Below are 22056 nucleotides of genomic sequence, written 5' to 3'. Positions count from 1 at the left end.
CAAGGATATAGCTTCTGAAGGAATTCATGCTTTCCTTCCTCATCAAATTCTCCCTTTATACTAGTTCCCAAATTTTCAATCAGAACCTTTGTCTCCTAATTAAAAAATAGTTTAATAAGACTAACCAATTGTTGACAATTTTGTTTTGGCTCATGTCTGCCCAAAGCAACTGAGAGGACTACTTTTTTTTTTTTTTGGTGAGGAAGATTGTCCCTGAGCTACATCTGTGCCAATCTTCTTCTGTTTTGTTTGTGGGACACTGCCAAAGCATGGCTTGATGAGCAGTGTGTAGGTCTGTGCCCGGGATCAGAATGACGGGCCACCAAAGCAGAGCACACGAACTTAACCACTATGCCACCGGGCTGGCCTAGAGAGGGATACTTGTTTGCTAAGATCTCTTCTAGTGTTATAATTCTAGTAATAATTGCTAATATTTACAGAGTGCTTATACTATGCTAGACACTTCACATGCATTACTCTATTTAATTCTCACAATTCTAAAAGAGAGGTACTATTATAATCTTTATCTTACAGATAAGGAAACTGGGACTCAGAGAAGTCAAGTAATTTGTCTGTGGTTACAGAGTAAATAAATAGCACACTAGGATTCAAACCTGACTTCAGAGTTCACATTATTAAAGTGTTACACCATGTATTTTGTAATCTCAGTTGCATGCACACTAATGCAGATGAAAGTTTACTATGTCTTTATAATATTTATATATTTAATATCAATAAATACAAAATTAAATTGTTACAAAACCCACAATTTTTATCTCACTATGCAACAGAATTCACATTATTACAAATTTTAAACAGAAAAAGTTTTAGCATACAAACATCTTGGAAAGAATTCTAATTTGGTCCAATAATTTTATAGCTAAGGTTTATGGGCAAAAGATATAGTTATCATTTTCTGTCCAAATTTTTAATAAAAAATAGTAATTTCAAATGGAACGTTGTCATTTTTATAGTATGACATTACTTTCAAAAATAAGAACAGTCATTGAACAATAAATGTCTATTATATCCCAGGCATTATATATATCTTTACACTTAAGGAATGAATATTAAACAATCTTGGAGAAAAATATGGAAGAAAAACTGTGTCAACTTTGTACTAAGTCAATCAAGCAGAAATTTGGATAATCTTGTATTAAGGTGAGAGGCATTTATACTTGGCATTTTCTTAAAATGAAATAATAAAGCCACTGTGCCACCAGCTTGACATTTACTTAAATGTTTATAAAAAGTGCTTAGGGCACTGATTCTCAAAGTTGGCTAAATATTGGAATCACCTAGAGAGTTTGAAAAATACTGATGCCTATCTCTATACCATCTCTTAAAATACGGATTTAATTGGTACAAGGTAGGGCCTGAGCATGTATTGTTTTAAAACTCTCCAGGTGATTCTAATATGTAGCAGTTTGAAAAACACTAGCTTAGAGAACTGTTCCATAATCACAGAGGTCAGTCTTCAGCTGAGGGAATCCCCACAACTTGATTTAGGGGGTATACTGTTATTTTAAGTATCTGATAGGTATACCTCCCTTGATTAGAAAATAAATACTTTAAGGGAAGAGATTTTCTGTTTTATTCATCATCGTGTCTCAATATCTGGAATAATGAAAGACATATAATAGTTGCTAAATAAATATCTTTTGAATGAGTACATGATTGCCTTATACTTCTTTTGTATCTCTATCTTCTAGTAGATTCATGAACATAAGAATGCAAAAGATATATTAAAAAAAAGAATAACTGAAATTATTGGGATAAAGGTTTAAGGCCAACCAAGTCTTATGTATACATATTTTAAAAACACATATGTATATAAATAGATCAAAAGTGGAAAGAGAATATACAAAAGAGTGCAACATTTGGCAGTAGAAAATTAATTCACTGAGTTTTCAAATATTCTTCACATTCTTACACTTAGAAACAAATGTAACCCTAAACAACTAGTTCTTTAATATTCATAAGCACATATGCAGATAAGTTTTCTTGTAACAACAGAATTACAGCTTAATCTTGATGAACATTATGTCAGTTTTCAAAATTCAAGTAAATAAAATTGTAGCACACACCATGATAGCTTTTCCAGATGTTGTTAAACAAAAGATTGTTTCTGGTTAACATATCTGGTATCACCTACTGTTATTTGCTCTCAGTTGAGATCCACTAGTTTCTTAGTCTCACATTGATAAAAAACTATTTTGGCACCTCCTTACAAAACATGTTTTATTTAGAAAAACCTTATTAATAAATAGACTTCCTTTTTAATAGCTGGATTCTTAGATATGGCTTCATTTACCAAAGTTCCACAAGTATTACATAATTTTTAATTCAATTAGTATCTTAGACTACGAAACTTTGGTTTTCTTAAAATTAGCATTGGTTGCTTGATTGTAGGTTTGTCACCAAAAAGTGCTGCTTCACTCTCCGTGGTTGGAAATCTTTTCTGATATATCAAGGGATATTCCTTCTGAAACTTAAAAACAAGGTGAGGAATTAGAGGGTATTGAACATTATTATCCTAGTGGAAGCCAGTGTTGAACATTATATAAGAATTCAGTGCCTGTCTCAAAGCTGTATTACAGAAACCAGTATCCTTTCACTTTATCCTTGCTTCTCCCTCTGCTTTCTCATATACAAAAGGTAAGATTTCTTAGACCCCAGCTGGCATTAACATTCTAGGATCTCTTCTGATGCGAATTCTCCCCACAAATTCCAGATCTTCTTCCTTCATATCGGTAAAGGCTATAAAGGTCACAGGGATCTAGTATATTTCATATTTCTTTGTGTATCTCAGACCTGAAATCGAACTTGTCAGAATCATGTGGCTACTGGATTTTGATGTAGAGCTACAAATTCTAAATGGTAATGATGAGTCACTAAAAGTCATGTATTATAATCCAAATTTTGCAATTGTTTTCCCAGGCTAATCCAAGCTGTAAATACAAAAACACCAGAAGTAAAGGAGAGTATCTATTATTATTATTTAAATTTCAGGATAAAGAATAAAGCCAGGCAGGTAGTCATAAATAGCCTATATATCCAATATTTAAAATCTAGAATATTAAAATAAGAAATTAAATTCTGTGTTATTAAATAACAATCAGCAACAGCATATTAGAAAATATTTACATGATTGAGAATTTGCTCATTCTCTTACCTGTTTTAGTTTTTTCCTTTTCTCCTTGACAGGCAAACTCTTGTTTTTAACAATATTCTCTAAAAGTTCTGCAAGTGCAGCTTGAGAGGTGGAAACTTTTTGTTCATCAAACTCCCGAGCACTAATCTGCTTACAGTATGAATATGTTGGCAAAGGAACAATCAGTCCATCTCCAGGATTTTTAATCTGCAGTGAACAAAATGATACAGTCCAAGTCTATTAATTCTGATCATGTTCCTATTGGCTAAAGTGTTCTTTTGATGCGATTTAGTACCTATTATTTTGCCACCAAATATTCAACACTTTAAGAAAACTACATTATGCAGTAGAGCGGTGATAAGTCAATAGGATCTAAATTTCAGCTCCACAACCCACTGGCTTTGTAACCTTCAGCAAGTTATTCAACTTCTCTTGGTCTGTTTCCTCATCTGTAAAATGAGGATCACATGAGATAATGTATATAAAGTGATTAGCACACAATAAGTATTAAATAAGGTTAGCTATCATCATTATTATAATTAACCATGGGTTTTATTCTTTTAACTACAAAACAATAACAATCAAAGTGATATTTTAATTCATCTTATAACATTAATGTTCTGACATAGTAATAGTTAAAGTATTCATGTACTGTTTTTGAGGTGTAGGGGCATGGGTGGAGCCCATAACACCTGTTGATAACAGAAAGAAATTCTAGGGGATAGTGACAAGTCAGGGCAATGTTAGAACGGCATGTATGGGAAGAAACATGAATATATGTGCTGGGTAGCTAGACTGCATATAACAGAGACCTGCTGTTTTTTGCTGCTCAGTACTCCTTCTCTTCTTATAACTGTTCCTTCCTACTCTACCTCCATTCTCCTTACCTTTTTTGAAGAAAAGATTCTCCTCTAAGCTATGTAAAGCAAATCAGAGTATGGCCCTCTCTCTAAACCACTCACTCTCAACCACCCAAAGAATGTGCATTTAGCTTAGATCGGGCCAATCAGAGTCCATACCAAGAACTTTCCAAATTGGTGGTGGAGGGGTGGCTCCTTTTTCCTTTGGATTGCAAATGTAGGTCTGTGACTCAAGGGCTTTAATTAGTCATATTCCCCATCATGTGAAGGAGCCATTTGTCAAATACAGGACCAAAATGGAAATAAGAGATGGAGGGATGGAAACAGTCCTTTTGCTAATAAGAGTCCCCAGGTTCTGTCTATACCCCTGACTTTTAGAGGTTATTTATGTAAGCTGATAAAGTCTCCCTCTTTGATTAGGCTAGTTTGAGATGAATTTGCCACTTGCAACTGACTAATGCAGAGATTTTTAAGAATTTTAATACAACACATACATGGCCCTTTTTTAAGTAGTCAAGATGTTTCTCCACTGCAGTCTGTAAGTAAGAGGGTACTTGAAGAATTTCCTGATGATGATCCATTAAGAAAGAAACTAATCTTGCAGCAAGAAGCTCATCAAGATCCACTTCTTCAGCACAGCATAGCACACACCGAGAAAAAGTGTGTATCATCTAGAAACATATTAAAATATGTGAATTTAAAAACCTAAGGTTTGATATAAATTAGAATATCAGTAATTTCTGGGTAGCATTATGCTGAAGTATTGAGATAAAGTGATTAACAGACTTTGGCTTAAAAATGAGGACAATAATTTACTATATTAGAAAGGTAAGAATGGCTATTATTCTTTTTAAAATACTTGCTAAGTATTCCCTTAATATAAATGCAAAGGATTATAAAAGGCTTAGCATTTTCTTTAATTTTGCCACAATTTTGTCAGTAAACATCATAGGTTTCCATTAATACCATATATGTATGTTGCTTAAATAATGTCATAGAACAATGACTTATTACATTAAATTAATCCCACAAAAACACCAGGAGAATATATAATATAAACATTAGTGGTTGCAAGACTGGTTCTATTTATCTTCTGAAACTCTGCAAAATAGTTTTTAATGCTTATTCCATCAGTCTTTAAAGGCAATTAACACATATATTTTTCAATTCCATTATAAAGAAGTCTTCAAATCCTGGGACTCTCATTCACATCCATATAACCCACTAAGTATAAGACGCACACACACCTCATTCTAAAATAATTAGATTATTTTAAGTATTTTGCACATAATAGATGAGCATATTTATTGAATTAAAATATTTTTGGTTTTATCCCTATATGTCAGGCAGGTTTTCCTATCTCCTCCCAAGGCTCAGTCCTCAGCTGTTTAATTCTTTCTCAGCTTTGTAGAGCTCATTTACTCATAGCTTCAACTACCTCGTCTCCAAAAAAATCTGCCTTCTGCCCTGAACTTTCTTCACCAGGCTCACATTTCCAACATTTTGTTGGATAAATCTCACTTGGATATCCCATAACCTTAAACTCAAAAATTTTAAAACCAAAATTATCTCCTTCTCACTCATATCTCTCAAAATATCTTCCCCTACAAACTTCTCTATGCTTTTTAATGATGCCACAATTAATCGAGAATAATTCTTCTTCGTATTAGGTCTATCACTGTTAAAGAATTGTCCTTAATGAGTGGAGGAGTAGAGCTCAGCTCCAGATCGCTTGCTAGGAGAACCTCTTGTATATTGAAGCTGCACTCTGAGGAAGTGGCAGCTCTTAAAAAGAATGGAGAGAGAGATTAGAGATACAATTTCAAGAATCCATTTCCAATCAATATCTGTATATAAATGCCTCTGCCCTCATCCTCACAGGGAGCCTGAGACTGCCTCAGTAGTTTCCCCAACTTCTTGCCCACAAAGACCATGCTATCCTAATTTACATAATTCATCAAATACAACTTTCCCACTACCACAATCTCTGAAACACTTTGACGTACTGTACATGGATTTCTATTAATTCCCTACTTCACAGAATATAGTACTCTTTAGCTTTCAACAGCGCCTACGTCTCCTCTTCATGCACCACCAAACAGAATGGGCACAAGGCAATAGAATGTGGTCTGACAGTCCAGGTCAATCATTGTGAAGTGATATAGGATGAGCCAAGAGGCACAGTCCTCAGACGAGATAAAGATCAGGATATGAAAGTATAACAGACTGGGCACAAAGGATTAACACACCAACATTCTGATGCTAGGAAAGATTAGACTTTTAAGAGCCTTTCTAACGTAAGAATCTATGATTTCAAGACTACAACATCACTTAAGTAGTACTTTTAGAAAGTTTGGTTTTCTTTTTTTGGTTTATGAATCAGGGCATATTCTTTCCTTAAGAAATCAACTTACCAGTGATCTTGTACCCATTGCGTCATGAAGTTGGGGCATATCAACATTTTGACTCATTCGAGAAATCATTCGCATTAAAAGCTGAAGCTTTCTACGATTTGGTGGGGGAAGTAACAAACAACATAACTGTAGTGCATCGATGGCAACCTTCTCTAAATGAGGTTGCAGCAAACCTAGAAGGCAAAGTTACCCCCCCCAAAAAAATCATCAATGACACTAGTTGCTTTCATACTACCAGCATATAGTTATATAAAGAAGGCAAAATAGTATTTTAGTATTTAATTTCTTTTAACTATTCCTAGAAATTTCCACATTCCTCAAAAGCATGATAAGATTCTCATTTGCTCCATACCTATTTGAGTATTAAAATCCTTCACTTATTACAAATAAAGTGACTCAGAATAAGTGCAATTGAAGGGAAAGAAATAAGTGCTTTAGGTAAGTAGAATAAATCTTAGTTATGTCATGACAAAGAGTCTTTTACGATAAGAAATTTTCCTTTTGGAGGAAGAAAATAAAGCAATTTCAGAAAAGAAAAGACAGATAAGCCAAACACAGTTAGTAAACACTAAAAGTTAACATTCATGCATTGAAAGCATCAACCTTACTTTGTGTGCCAGTCAACATAGAAGAAGCTGGAGGTAAAGAATTTTCTGAAAGTTCTATTGTACTTTTGCAGAGTCTTTTATTGATTGTGGTACTAGACTTTCCGAGTTCACCTTCCTTGGCTGTTTGCACACTTGTGCTGCCTTGTCCAAGATTTGGTTTCATGATAATTTCAGCCACTGGCATATTGATATAACTATTCCTTCTTGTACTACTCCTTAAAAGTAAACTCTGAGATCTATAAAGCTGTTTTGACTTGCATTTCCCATTACATAACTCCTCTTGGTCTTGAACAGTCAAAGGAGAGGTTCTCTTAAAACCAACACAGAGTGGCTTTTGATTACTTTCCTCTGAATGAAGATTCGTTAGGGATTCCTGTTTGGTCTTAGACACTAAAAACTGTTTATTATTTTGTCCTTCTATGTTCAGAACAGATTGATGGAAGACACTGGAGACCTCTCTAATTGAACTCACTGGTAAATCTACAATTCCTTCTAAAGAATAGCACCTTGGTTTGATGTTAGAGGACAGAACCTGCATACTACTTAAGCCTATTAAATTACGACAACTTCCTCCCATTATGTCATTAGCACTGGCTCTTCTGTTTTTTAAATTAACTAGCTGCATTTTCTTAGCACATTTTTCTTGAAATCCTTGATCACTTATCCGCAGTCTCTCAGTAGTATCTGATTCTTCGTTTTTGTCTTTATGAAGCAGACTGAGAAGAAGACACTCAGTTGATTTGAAGGAATTCAAACTGTTTAAGTGAAGGATTTTTGAAGACTGTGGATCATCTTGGATTTTATGTATCCCACTGGGTCTATCTGAAACTGTGACGTAGCCACAAACAACTACCAGGAAATGAAACAAAAATTAAGATGCAACTGTATGACGGTGGACAAAAATAAAACAAAAACAACAGTAAAGTTAAAAAAATAAAGCATCACTGTAGTATATATTGTTAGTACAGTACAAATAGCAGTTGCTTAATTCAGAAGCCACTTAAATAGGACACATGCAACATTCAGTTACAAAGTGCAAGACTGACTAGAGGTTTTCAACCTGTTATATAAATAACTTTAAAATTTATTTCACCAATCTACTTAAATGGATTGAGTCAAATCCATTAAAAAATATCCGCTCTCAGTTTACAAGTATAAGAAAGCTCTTAATCATTAGACAACTGTAGGATGAAAAAACATGTATTTGGTCTTTGCCTCTGGTCCCTGGCACAGAGCTCCTAAAACCTTTGGAATTTCCAGAGCCATAGGAGTCTTTCGTTATTCATAAAGAGCCTACCTAAGCACATCTGAGTTGATGCTGATGAGGTGACTCAGGGCTAGTCTTGCTTGGAACAGAAGGTTGGAACTTTCAGCCCTACCTCAGACCTCCCTGGAGGGGAGGGGGGCTTAGAGATTGAGTTCAATTACCAATGACCAATGACTTAATCAATTATGCCCATGTAATGAGAACTTAATTAAAACTCTGAGACAACAAAGCTAAGGGAACTTACGTGCTGGTGAACACATGGATATGCTTGGGACAGTGGCATTCCTGGAGAGGGCTTGGGAGCGCTACACAACACTTACCCCCATACCTTGCCCTATGTACCTCTTCCATCTGGCTATTCCTGACTTGTATCCTTTATAACAGACTGGTAATCACTAAGTAAAGCACTTTTCCAGAGTTCTGTGAGTCATTGTAGTGAATTATTGAACTTGAGGGGGGTCGTGAGAACCCCTGAATTGGTAGATAGTCGGGCAGAGGTGCAAGGAAGCCTGAGGATCTCATTTGCAGCTGGTGCTGAAGTGAGGGTGGTCTTATGGAACTGAGCCCTCAATCAGTGGAGTCCGCACTACCTTTAGGTAGTTACTACCAGAATTGAAGGACTTTGTCCTTAACTTGTAGGGTTTGAGCTAACTTTGGGTAGTGTCAGAAATGAATTGCAGGCGCCTAATTGGTGTGGAGAAATTGTGTTGGAATGATATATTTGAACTACTGGAAAGCAACACAACAGCAACTGGAGTATTCCCAAATTTTAAAATAATTTATAGCCTGCCCCCTTCATATTTACCTATACTTTTAGATCTTTTAAATTATGGGACACTTGAAAACTTAAAAAAAATGAATTTAAATAATAAGTAAAAGTCCATACATACCCAAAATGTTCACAAATAATTCATAATATTCAAAGGTAAGTAGAGGTTCAGGGAGACCTAGAAAATAATCTGCAATAGTTCTGAATACATCTCGTTCAAATCCAACATAAGTTGGATTATTCATATCATTACTTCTTGGCCCTAAGAAGTAGAAGGCAAAAAAAGAAAAAAGGCAAAATATATTTTATTTTAAATACAACGTTTAAATATACTTATAAAAAGTATCAAACCTGTATTTCATAAAAGAGCTATGTTTAACGACAAATTTTGTCACATTTCAAAATTTAAATATAATTTAAAGGGTTATGCACATTTCCTTCCCTCTCATTATCTTTTCACTAGAAATCACTGCAAGCAACTACTAGTATTTTAATATTTATATACCTGAAAATTGTATATAAAGCAAAATTTGTAATATATTTTAAAAGCATTAGGGGAGTTTATTTTAATGTGATTTTATCACAATTCATTTTATAAAGTGAAGGCTATTTGGATAATGCAAATAAATCTTTCAAATGGTCTTCTGTAAATTTACATTTTCATGAATAAATTTGGCCTGACATGAAGCATACCTTTAATGAGTTTAAATAATACCTCTACATTGCTGTTTCATCAGCTTAACATTTTTGAAATAATCACACCCACTCATTAGTGTTTTCCTCAGAAATAAGATCTGATCTCCTGTTACAGATGAATAAACTGAAGCTCAGAGTAACTTGCTCAAGATGAAAGAGCCATTGGTGGCAAAGCTAGAATTAGAACTTCGAGCAAGGTCAAGTGAAAACAAGACCCAGGACTTTAAGGTCCGACAACATTTAAAGTGTGGTCCATGGACTACATAATCAGAATCATCCAATGTGCCTATTAAAAATATAAGTTCTTCGATACAGACCAGAATCTATGGAGGTGGAGCTAGGAATTACTGACCTAGAGATGTTTGCTTCTGGTTCACTAATTTAGTAGTTTCCGAACTCTGATCTGGGAATCTTTGCTATAAGAATCTTCTGAGGCATGATTTTTAAAAAAAAACATTCCCAAGCTATTGAATCAACTGAATCAGAATCTTTGGCAAGTCTCCCTAGTGACTGTCATATGCATTCATGCTTGAGAGTCACTATGCTATCTTTCAAGTTAAAATCTTTCTCTTCCCAAACCCCAAACTTTTGTATGGCTACACAAGTGTGAGCACACACACCAAAAAAGGATTAAAGAAAACAAACCACACACATATTTAATACCTTAAAGGCTAATATGGGTTTTATGTAGAGCAAAATAGACACTTTTCTAAGGAGGATATAAGAAATATTCTTAATATGTAGAATAAAAGATTTGATAATCATTAGAAAGTTTTCTAAGACAGGAAATACTTTATTGAAATTAAAAATACAGAATTTATAGTTAGAGAATCTAGGTTTGAATACATAGCTCCTTATGTATTAGCAGAAGACTTTCTAAGCCATAGTTTTCTCTTCTAGAAAAAAATTGGGAATAGTACACTGATCACTGATTCCTATATGTCACAGGATTACCGTGGTGGATTAAATAATAAGTAAAAAATCTTAATACTGCTTCTGGCTAGATACATTGTTGTTAAAATGGAATCCAGTAAGTTATATCTTTGGTATCATTTAGGTATAACATGGACTGGAAAGAAAGGGAAGAAAAAATCCCGAAGAGAGGACGTCAGTGTACTCCCTGGAAGTATGCTTCTCTGAGCTGCCAACCATGAGCAGAGAGAGAAGGGCAGCCAGGTAGGGGAAGGTAGAAAGAGAAACTCAAAAATCTTAAGCTTATGATCAAGACCTTTACCTCCATTTGATAAATAAAATCTTTCTGTAACTTATTTACTTTATTCTGTTATTTTGTCATATTGACACCCAGTGGACGACAAGGGAATACATATATACTTATCCTGAACATTAATAAAATACTAATTTTATAAGAACTAAAAAAATACTCTTGTAACAAAATTAAATTAAATATATTTTAACTTCTGATGATTTAGAAGCACGCACTTCTGCACATTTCTAAAATTGATTTTGAAAAGCAATTAGGGTTTTGTACTTGAACTAGGGTCTTAAATTATGAAAATCAATTATCACTGATCACTATGGAAAAAGCTTGATGAATGAAATGCTAAAAAAATGATATGCTGATTGGTGACAGATCATTTTTTTCATAAACATAAAAGTCCCATTAATATATCTTACGTAGTAGAAGCGTGTCATGAAGTACCTGAATGCTGAGGCCGTGTAAGGGGCAAGGGGACTGAAGTGGGCTTTATGAGACTTCATTTCTGACTGAAACTTCCCACTTACAAGCTGCTTTAATCACAAGCTGCGATTTGAACTCTCTGGGCCTCACTGAGACAACTGATGTAGATTATACCTAAACATCCCTTGAGATCCTTTAGCTCATGATTTTATGATTTATGAGAACTGAGCCACAAACGATGGGCTTGAATTATAAAATCACCATCTGCATAGAAAAAGTTAAGGGCTCTATAATACACTCCACATGCAAAGAAATATAATCAGTTCTACTAGATTGTCCTATAAACATTAAGAGAAACATACTTTAGTTTTATCAGGACTTTATTATTTAAAAAGTTTCTTGGTTCTTGTTAAATACTATCAATATAAAACATATATACATTTTTGCTTGTTTTTTAACTTACAATTTGCTAGGCACTTCATGGCAGATAATACCCAGTGAGGAAGGTCATCTATACAAAAAAAAAAATTTACATTGTTTAGTAAATCACACAATTTTTATGATAGTATATTTAAAACTTCACACTTATACATAATTATATATACATATACATACATATATTCATCTATGTGTGTATATATACATTATATATGTATATATATGTATATAACCAAGATTAAAAATTATTATATGTTTAATAAGACATAGGGCCAAGAAAATATTTTAAATACAAGTTTAAAAAGTTATAGAGATCTTGAGTTTGACTCCTTCCATGATATAGACAACAATTGGTTACCCCAAATTCAAGAATTAATTATTTTGGGAGAGGTTTGGAAATAAATTAACCTTCATCTTTATCCAGTACCACCATCTTTTCTTTATCCTCATTTCTGTTCTGACTATAGCTAGGCCATCTGAATATTACTGACTGAGTGAGACCTATGACTGAAACGAGCTACATCTGAATATTAGGGTGCTTTCATAGCGAGGCTTGCTTAAAATCTTTCAATTGCCACTGAAATATGCTGCATAAAATCTAGCAGTTTTTTGACATAAACACAAAACCCACGTACAGTTGACCTGAAAAGTTTATGAGTATAAAGAATAGAAAGCTTGGATGAGAACATATACTGATAAGTATGTTATTTTAGGTAATGAAGGATGGGACTGGTCCAAAGCCACATGCATACACACATAACATAACTCGAAGTTTTTTTTTTTTGTGAGGAAGATCAGCCCTGAGCTAACACCCATGCTAATCCTCCTCTTTGCTGAGGAAGACCGGCCCTGAGCTAACATCTATTGCCGATCTTCCTCCTTTTTTGCCTTTTTACTCCCCAAAGCCCCAGTAGATAGTTGTATGTCATAGTTGCACATCCTGCTGGTTGCTGTATGTGGCACGCAGCCTCAGCACGGCCGGAGAAGCAGTGCGTCAGTGCGCGCCCAGGATCCGAACCTGGGCTGCCAGTAGCGGAGCGCGAGCAGTTAACCGATAGCCACGGGGCCAGCCCCCAACTCGTAAGTTTTGACATTTACATTTTGTTCCTACAATTAAAATCTCACAGTTCTTGCTCACAGAAAGAAATTCAAAGCAATGCATGCCAGTTAATCCTACAGACAGCGATTGATTATAAAAAATAAGTCTGAGTGGATTTATTGAAACATTTCTCGTAATCTAGGTTTTCTAATGCATCTGGCTTGAATTCCTTCCCTGATTTACCTATCTTATATCTGAAATCAATATGTTATAGAAACATATTTAACACAAAGCCAGCGATCTTTAGAATACTGGTCTTGAAAGTTTGGGCTTATTTTATTGTGTGTAATTTCAGTTTGCCTATGTCTTGATCCCTGTAAATTTGGATATAACTACTCATGTAGGCTCCACGGACCATTCCTCTCTTGCTCATCACTAATCTTTAGCACAATGCCTGGCACATTGTAGGCCCTCAATAAAATGTGGTTAATCAATAGTTTTAATTATATTTGCATACTTTTTGGATGTCTAACCCTGCCATTTTTTTAAAAATCACCCATGAATCACCTTAGGAGCTAAAATAATAGTATGAATAATATTCACTTAAAAATTATTCCTCTGTGATTACGAAAGCACTTACGATAACACAATAGTCTCCCTGATGCTCTTTCGATTAAAGTGTTCTACTTTCTACATTTTGTCTCTCTGTGCCCCCACTATAGCTGCGACCTTTGTCAGCAAGGTTAAAAAGATTCCAACTTTTTTTATTGATACCAACCTGATTTGTCTTGTAGTATAACTATTCCATGTTTACTTGTATTGGTCATGTTGTACATTATATACTGAGGAATTACTTGTTTTGGATTTATGACGTCTTCTAGGGATGATACACCTAAAATAGTTTGCAGGCTAAATAGAAGAAAGAATACAAACTTTTTTCCCTCCATAACATAAGTGGAATAGGATATAAATATAAAAGAATATGACTGGCAAACAAACAAAGCTGTCAGAATATTTTGTCTTTTTCTTAAACCAAACTTCTAAGGCTTTATTTAGTATCCACTTTCAAATAGATTTATCTTAATGAGCTTTGAAGGATTCCATTATAGACCCAACTATAGCTACAACTTTGATTCAAAGAAAAAGCAAATCATAGTGAAAATATTCTATTTCTACTGTACTAGAACTAGAGCAAGAGCATTTATTCAGAAATACATATACAGGTTCATTTCTAAGCTTTTAGAACTAATTGGTTCTTTTCCATTTCTTCATGAAAATGTCAAATTAACATTCCAAACACCTTAGAACTTGGTTTTAGCTTACTAGATCAGAATAATATATCTCCAAACTTCTTCAACATCTTCCTGACTTATTTCTCTATTATCAAATGAGTTTTCTTGATCTTCATTGATTATTTCACAGTTTATTTTCTCCGCATTTTCCTGAAAAAAGAATTATTTTGGTTTAATGTTACGCTCAAATTAAGGAAATACTGAACTGACACCACTCCTAATACTTGGTAATTCTATTAGTGTCAGTCCACTGTGGAGCTATAAGTAAGTACCACCTGAAGAAATAATGTAACTTATGGTAATAAAGCTTTTGGCTTGCAGCTGTCCCATCACCCTCAAATCAATTTAAAACAAAACATGCTTAAATTACACAAATACCGTTTCAAGTATGTTTCACTACCATTTTTGTTATTGTTTCTATGGGTTCTAAACAAATATACACATACATTTTTAGAATATAATGTAGGTTAAGAGATTTCAGTATTGGCTTCAAACATTAAAGAATCACTTACTTTTAACAATTCTACTATTAAGCACATGGTAACTATATTTAAACTAGGGATTAGTAAAAAGGATGTTTTACCTGAGAGAAGCGTAATCCATGCTTCTTAGGAGTTCTACGAGACAAGTTTCGTAATTTAAAAGTACTATCTTTATCTTTGGAAAAGTGCTCTATGCTGTTTTTTCTCAATTCTGGATGCCTTCGTGGAAGAGTTTTAAGTGGAGAAGTTGCAGGAAATCTGGTTTAAGAATAACATGCAATTAAATAATGTGAGATCAGAAACAAACTTTTAGTGCCTATGTATCTTAAAAATCACACAAAGAAACAGATTTATTTACATTACCTTATGAAGATTCTCTATATATCGATTTTCCCATGAAACCTTTTAAAAATATTTTAATAGTTTCTGGCTTTTTTTAGTATACTGTGCATATTTTAACTTTATTTCTGGATAATTCAGGGTTATTATTAGGATCAATTCTGTTGGAGGGGTATGCTTACATACAAAATGGTTCTAGAATGTTACATTTCTAAATTTCTTTGATGCATTATCTAATTTGTATGTTTTCTGCCTTTATTGGACTGTGCTTGTTCTAATTTCCAGAACTTGGTCTCTGTTGTTCCTTTTGATTATAATGCTTTTTCCTTCCTTCATTTTAATACAAATTATTTCAAAGAAACAAAAAAGTACAGAAAATAATATAAAACAACATTCATGTACGAACCATCAACCAATGCAACTGTTAACATTTTACCAAAGACTTCATTATCTTTTTTTCTTAAATGAAAGAAATTCTTTGCTTATTCTATTTCTTTCTCTCTTCCTAAGGGAAATCATTATCTATAGATAGTATATTTCCTTCTTGTTCTTGTTTTTATACTTTTAATACATATACATAAACAATATATGTTTTTTTGTTTTTTCACTCTATGGTATCTTTTATCATACATTAAATTTATGCATAAGTTTTTAGTGGCCTCAGAAGTTCTTTCTTATTCCACTGTCCTAAAAATATTTTCTTATATTCTCTCATAAGTGCTTTATTTTCATATTTAGGTATTTAATCCATGTATAACTTATACCACTTTCCTATATATGTAAGAGTTTGTTTTCTCAGTACTTAATTGTTTTAATTTAATTTAAGCCCAGATATCAGGTAAGACAATTCTCCTTTCCTTGTTCTTCAAAATTCCCTTGGAGCATTATATTACCAAATAAACTTGAGAATCTGTTTGTCAAATTCTATAAAAATTTATAGAGGTTTTAAATGAAAATGCACTGAATTTATAAATCAATTTGGGGAGAAGTGACTTATTTATCATACTAAGTCTTCTAAATCATCAACAGGATATCCTGCTCCACTTATTACCTTCAATACAATTTTATAATTTTCTCCAGTCACGTCTTACATATTTTTGGTGAACTTTATTTTGAAGTACTTTATAGTTTTGTTACCATTGTAAAAGACTAGAAGCAGAAGAGTCGAGAGTTATGCAGAATTCCAGGTAAGAGAATAACAGCCTAACAAAACGAACATCCCCAGTGGAGGGAGAAGTAGACAGACCAGAGGACCACTGAGGAAGTAAACAACATGGTTTGATAATTAAATAATATTTAAAAGAGAGAAGAAAGGGAAAGAATCCAGGCAACTCCAGGGAAGACAGTGCCATTCATTCAGGTGTGGACATAAGAAGACAAAATCCTGGTTATGAGGTGATAGTGATTTTCTGTTATATTTGAAGTGCCTGTTGAATAGATAAAAAATGGTTATAAAGCTCAGGAGATATTTGGGTTGGAGGTTTGTTAAGTCATAAGAAAAGTAGGTGAAGACATGGCATGAGACTGCCCAGGGAGAGAGGTGAAGGGAAGACAAGTCTAGGACCTTGAGGACCAGTGACAGCTAAAGGATGAGCAGCAGCAAAGAAGCTCACAAGGTGACTGAGGACTAGTTAAGAGAGGAAAGATCTGTAGTGTTAAACTAACTATTCATAGGCTTGTTATTGCAGTTTACTTGTATGACACAAATGATCTTTGATATAAAGGCAAGAATCACCTTCTAAGACATTACATTTGAAAAGTACTAATTTTGTAGAGAAAAAAAAGCATGGGTATTAGAATCCAAAGATCTAGTTTAATGGATATATAACAAAGAACCCTGAGTGCATGAGAGAAAAAGCAATTTTTGCTGGCCTGAGGGAGTCAGAAAGGCTCCACAGAGGAGGCTACAACAGAGCCGACAGGAGAAGAAACGTATTTACTACTCTGACAAACGTGTACAGTGTTTCAAGGTGGAAGAACATATTTCGGACAGAGGTAACAAGATTTATGGAAGTCTGGTTTCAGCTTTCTCATCTGTAAAAAGGAGCTAATACCTACCCTGCTTAGCTATTCTAGGGATTAAATAAGAAAACATGTAAATCATAAAGCAGGGCTTCTGGTACACGATAAATGCTTAATAAATAGTCTCTTTAATCTGTGGTATATTTCGTCTTTTATTACATAAAGTTTGCTATTATTTATCTTATCACACGTATTCTTAGATGATATAAGATTATACGCCATTGAAGGCAAAGACCTGTGAGAATTTGTCTTGTAATTCTTGAATTTATAAAACTAAAGTTAATAATGATCTGTCTTCGCAATGTTTTAGAGCTCTCAGAATATGCAGAAGTGATAATATCTCACTCTTTCTTCCCAATTCCCTATTTTATTATATATCCTATCTAACATTTTAAAAGTTTGAATTGTGCAGCAATTAACTTTAACTTCTAAATGGTTTTAACTGGACTAAGAGCAGTAACAGTTTTCTAAAGAAAACACCGTTTATCCTGAAGAAGCTGCTATTTTAGTAAAAGCATAATAGAAGTGGAATTAAACGTTAAGTATCAGTTTTGCAGTTATTTATCTGTTCAGTACCTGAATAGTTGACTGTTGTCATCAAGATTTTCTGATCCCCATCTACCTTTTATATCTTCAATTACATGATTCTTAAGAAATTTTCTCAACAGTTGGATAGTCTGTTGTCTTGTAACTTCAGGACCAAAATTGCTATTATTTCTTAATAGGTCATAAAGCCAATCCACTGCTTCTCCTGCTGTAAAACAGCTGCCATATTTTTTAAAGTGCTGCCTGTGTTTTCTTAGAGGCATTCCTGCTCGAAAAGATGTGGTAACTTCATTCCACTGCAAAAAGAAGGAAAATTAAAAAAAAAAAAAAAAAAAAGATTAAACAACAAAAGTGAAACCTCTCTCTGATTTGAAACAAAATAGACAAAGAAAATTCTTTCATTCACATCTGATTACAGCATGAATTTTATGTCAGATTGATTTCTTTTTATTAATTCTATGTAATAATATTTTTATGTAGTAGTTTTTGACTAAAAGCACTTCAGTGGCATGTTGACTTATGCAGGAAAGCTAGGAATAATGAAGAAGCACTGCAATGAACACGAACCTGCCTCTTATCCTCAATAGAGAAAGCATTTATTCCTGTGTTTTCTATTTTACCTTAACCAATATTAATAATATGCTGGTAGCATTGGTGTCAGACACTGTGCTTTACATTCGTCACTTTCTCACAATTCTATGAATAGTTACTATTATTATCCCATTCTCAGATAAGGAACATGAAGCACAGAAAGATTTAATAATTTGACCAAGGCCACACAGTTAAGTGATGAACCCAGGCATTCAAACCCAGGTCTGATTGACTTAAGAACCCGCATGCCTAACTGCTCTGCTGGCCAGACTAAACTCATGGCAGGCAGTAGTTCTACTGGTAAAACACCGTTCATATTAAAACAACTTACGTATTTACTATAGCGTCTCTAATGTGGAGATTCCAGTAGTGAACATAGAACAGATGGGGTAAATTAAGTAAGCTTTGAGTCCATAGTGTATCTCACGGCATCGTTATACCTACATTTCACAAAGATACTCATATTTTCCAAATCATCCTCACACCATCCAAACTTTCAGGTTTGTGGCAGTGGAGCACGAAGGTGGTGGTGGTGTAGAATAAACACATCACTTTTCAATGGAAAAGCCCTACATTAGAGGTCGAGAAAGCCGATTTGTAAGCCCAGCGACGCCACCGCTTGCTATGTAACCAGGCCTAAGCTACATGGCCCCAGCATCACAAGGCAGAATTGAAGGGCTGAAAACACAACGGCGGCAGTCTTCTCTTCCCACACCTCCCCATTTCACACTTGTACTTATTCAACAAACTTATACTGAGCTGCAACTTATCCACAGGATAAGCTGTTTACTATTGTACAAATCACAATGCATGTCACACAGACCCTCTCGGAAGCGCCTTAAGGTGGGCCTGTACGGTTAGTCCTACTCCACCAACGAGGAAACTGAGGCTCACGAAGTCGTGCCTCTCCTAAGGCCAGGAAACCAGCGGCACTGAACTCTCCTGGAAGGAGGATCCAAATGCACAAGACACTGTACAAGGACAAATGCAGCGACTGCAACAGGCGCTCCCGCTGGGTGTCTCAACACCCCGGTTTGGTTTCGAACTAGGCAGCTGTCACCTAGTGCTCCCCAGGCCCAGCACGACGACGCTGTCACACTCGGGCTGCCCCGGTCTGACCCCACAAAGCATCAGGGCTCAGCCTAAGTTCTTCTCGAATCCCGGTGGGGGCAGAGAATCAGGCGCGGGGGGCGGCGACAGTCGGAGCCTCCAGGAGACACAGCCCAGACCCGGCGAGGGCCCGAGGCCCCCTCGACTCCCCGCGCCCCCCTCCATTCCCCGCGGCCCCCTCCATTCCCCGCGGTCCCCCCGATTCCCCGCGGACCCCTCGACTCCCCGCGGCCCCCTCCATTCCCCGCGGTCCCCCCGATTCCCTGCGGCCCCTTCCATTGCCCGCGGCCCCTCCATTCCCCGCGGCCCCCTCCACTCCCCGCGCCCCCTCCACTCCCCGCGGGCCCCTCCATTCCCCGCGGGCCCCTCCATTGCCCGCGGCCCCCGCGATTCCCCGCGGACCCCTCGACTCCCCGCGGCCCCCTCCACTCCCCGCGCCCCCTCCTCAGCGGAGCGAGGGCTCCGCGCCCCGGCCCTCCGCCCGAGGGAAATCCCCCGACGGTCTCAGGGAGAGCGGGGGCGCCCGCCCAGCCCGGTCGCTCCGCGCCCTCTTACCAGCTTGGTGGCCCGGTAAGGGCCGGGCGGCACGCTCCGACTCTCCATCCCGCCCTCGGGCCGCAGCTCCGTCAGCGCCCGGCGCCGAGCACGGCGGCGGACGGCGGTCCAGGCCCGACGCCCGGCGTCAGCCGGCGCAGCGCAACCGTTGGCCCCGCCGCCGATTTGAATGCCGAGAGGGTGGCGCTGATTGGCTGCCCGCCGGGTCACGTGACGCGCCAGGGCCCGCCCAGCCGGCGGGGGCGGGGGCGGCTGCTGCGGGGCGCGGGGCGCAGGGGCGAGTACCGGCTGGTCCGCGCGGGGTCCGGCGGGGAGTGGGGTTGGGGCCTCGCCCGGCTTCCTGGAGCTGCTTCCTACTCTGGCGGCTGTGGGCGAGGCGGAGTCGTGGTTCCCTGCTCAGAAGCGGTGAGGCCGCTCAGTCCCGGACAGGACTGTTGTTGGGAGTTCAGCCTTTGGTCTAAGGGACCGTGAAATTTGAAAGGAAAAAACAAAAGCAAAACCCCCAGGCCTTCCCTGCCTGGCCCCACAGGATCTCCAGCAATGGTTGTCATGTAAAACAGAGCATCCCTGGGGGGCAGCTCTCACCTGACAAACCCCTTGGTTTTGCTGCTAAAAAGCTTCCTGGGTACTTGGCGGGGCCCTCATACACCTGAGCAGGGGCCATGACTCCATCCTTCCCAGTGCAAAAATGGGGGTTAAACCTCCCTTAGGTGGTAAAATGGAGCATAAGTAGCTTTCCATAAGTACACACAATGAGGAGCTTGGGAAAGGTTACGTAAAACTTGCCAAATTGCCTCCCTTAAGAAAATCTACCATATCTTTGTAAGGCCTGTTTATACTTGAGTCATGGTTATACACTTGAAAATTCGATAGGATTTTAGAAAATCTGCAACAAACGTCATTTTTCAAATGACAAAAACTAAGTTCCAAGTTAAAGAGCTTTGCCCAAAGTCTCAGATCCCGTTGGCAGAGCTCAGACTTCATGCTTGTAATAAGGCACTCTATCACCAGTTTGAGATTATTTAATACTAGGCCTCCCTTGTACAGCAGGCTGAGAGGTTACTAGAGTGATTTGAAGCTGTGGAAGAATTAATTTGGAAATTAAACAGCAATTTGAAAGGATAGGAGTTAGCAGCAAGGAGAGAGGTAAGAGGAAAACGTTCTGGGGGGGAGTCCTTTAACGGTCTGCAGAGTTTACCTTAGCTATTGAACATCAGATAATTTAGATGGAAATACATCAATTTTCTGAACAAGACCAGTGGATGGGAATTTTCAGAAAGCACTAGGTAAACAGGAACTATCAACTCAATTTTGCATTTGTGTTAAGGAAGAGCAGAGTGATAGATGTTACAAAATAGTGTGAACCATTTTTCATCTGGCTTTATGACACATTGTCTTAGGGTTTTCTTTTCTCTTTTCTTTTCCCTATTTCCCTTCAGAATGAGATGGAGATGAGAAGGTGGAAGCCAAAATTTATTTTGCATTTTTGCCCAGCTCTCTAGTTGAAAATTGTCTCATATAGAGCATTTGATAAGAGTAGCCACAACATATTACCTAAGTTTCTAAGACATAAGCTGACAGGGGATTAATGGCACAAAATTAATTTAAAATTATAAAGTATCATCTGGAACATTTTAAAGGTTAACAATAAAAGAAAATCCACACTTTTAATAAGAGAATAGTTGGAGAAGTTCTAAAAAGGCATGCAACAAGATGTAGGTGTCACCTCTTGAGAAAGCCTCTGAGACTTTTTCAGGTGCTTTCCCTATGCTTATGGATTTGCTCTGCATCATCCACTTTTATATTGACTGTTTCTTTAGATGTGGGTGGTTTGGGTTTCTTTAAGGTAACTTTGCGTATCTCTGCTCCTAGCAACTATTTATTGATTTCATAGTTTAATTCTTGGAAGTAATTTTATTTCTCTCACTACCAAGTTTTTGGGAGTCACTTTATCATCGTTTTCCTCATTCCCCTGCATTAGGATTTCTCAAGTGGGTTACAGACCACCTGAGTTAGGATCACCTGGATACCTGTTAAAATGATGATGTCTTGGATTCTCCAGACAATTTGGGGGAAGTGTGTGTGTGTGTGTGTGTGTGTGTGTGTGGTGTGGCAGGGTGGGTACAGGGTACATTCTTAGGGATGGAGGAGCCTGGGTCTCTGAAGACTTCGTGGAGCTGAGCTGCTAGAATGCCCGCAGCCTGCCTGCCTAGGGACTCACGTAAGAGAGAATGG

General features: G+C 36.9%; 1 protein-coding gene across 4 annotated transcripts; it reads right to left on the bottom strand.

Annotated features, from left to right (window-relative positions):
- Positions 1–690: 690 nt before the first annotated feature.
- Positions 691–19971, bottom strand: DEPDC1 (DEP domain containing 1). 4 transcript variants are annotated; one of them, XM_087449184.1, is made up of 13 exons: positions 19822–19957; positions 18601–18725; positions 17596–17861; positions 14760–14916; positions 14208–14326; positions 13663–13793; positions 11871–11918; positions 9194–9334; positions 7037–7885; positions 6429–6601; positions 4509–4685; positions 3176–3361; positions 691–2491 (listed from the first exon to the last, which is right to left on the bottom strand). In XM_087449184.1, the coding sequence occupies exons 3-13, from the start codon at positions 17826–17828 to the stop codon at positions 2351–2353; spliced, it is 2355 nt and encodes a 784-aa protein (XP_087305310.1). In that variant the 5' UTR covers positions 17829–17861; positions 18601–18725; positions 19822–19957; the 3' UTR covers positions 691–2350. The 4 variants fall into 4 exon arrangements, with proteins under 4 accessions (XP_087305310.1, XP_004431542.2, XP_087305311.1 ...); XM_004431485.3 differs by lacking the exon at positions 18601–18725 and having other exon boundaries at positions 19822–19971; XM_087449185.1 differs by lacking the exons at positions 18601–18725; positions 19822–19957 and adding an exon at positions 18488–18576.
- Positions 19972–22056: the final 2085 nt, after the last annotated feature.

The sequence above is a fragment of the Ceratotherium simum genome, chromosome 2, assembly GCF_057802395.1.
Source record: "Ceratotherium simum simum isolate JZ-2026a chromosome 2, ASM5780239v1, whole genome shotgun sequence".
Taxonomy (NCBI): Eukaryota; Metazoa; Chordata; class Mammalia; order Perissodactyla; family Rhinocerotidae; genus Ceratotherium; species Ceratotherium simum.
This window is presented reverse-complemented; position numbering and strand designations above follow the sequence as displayed.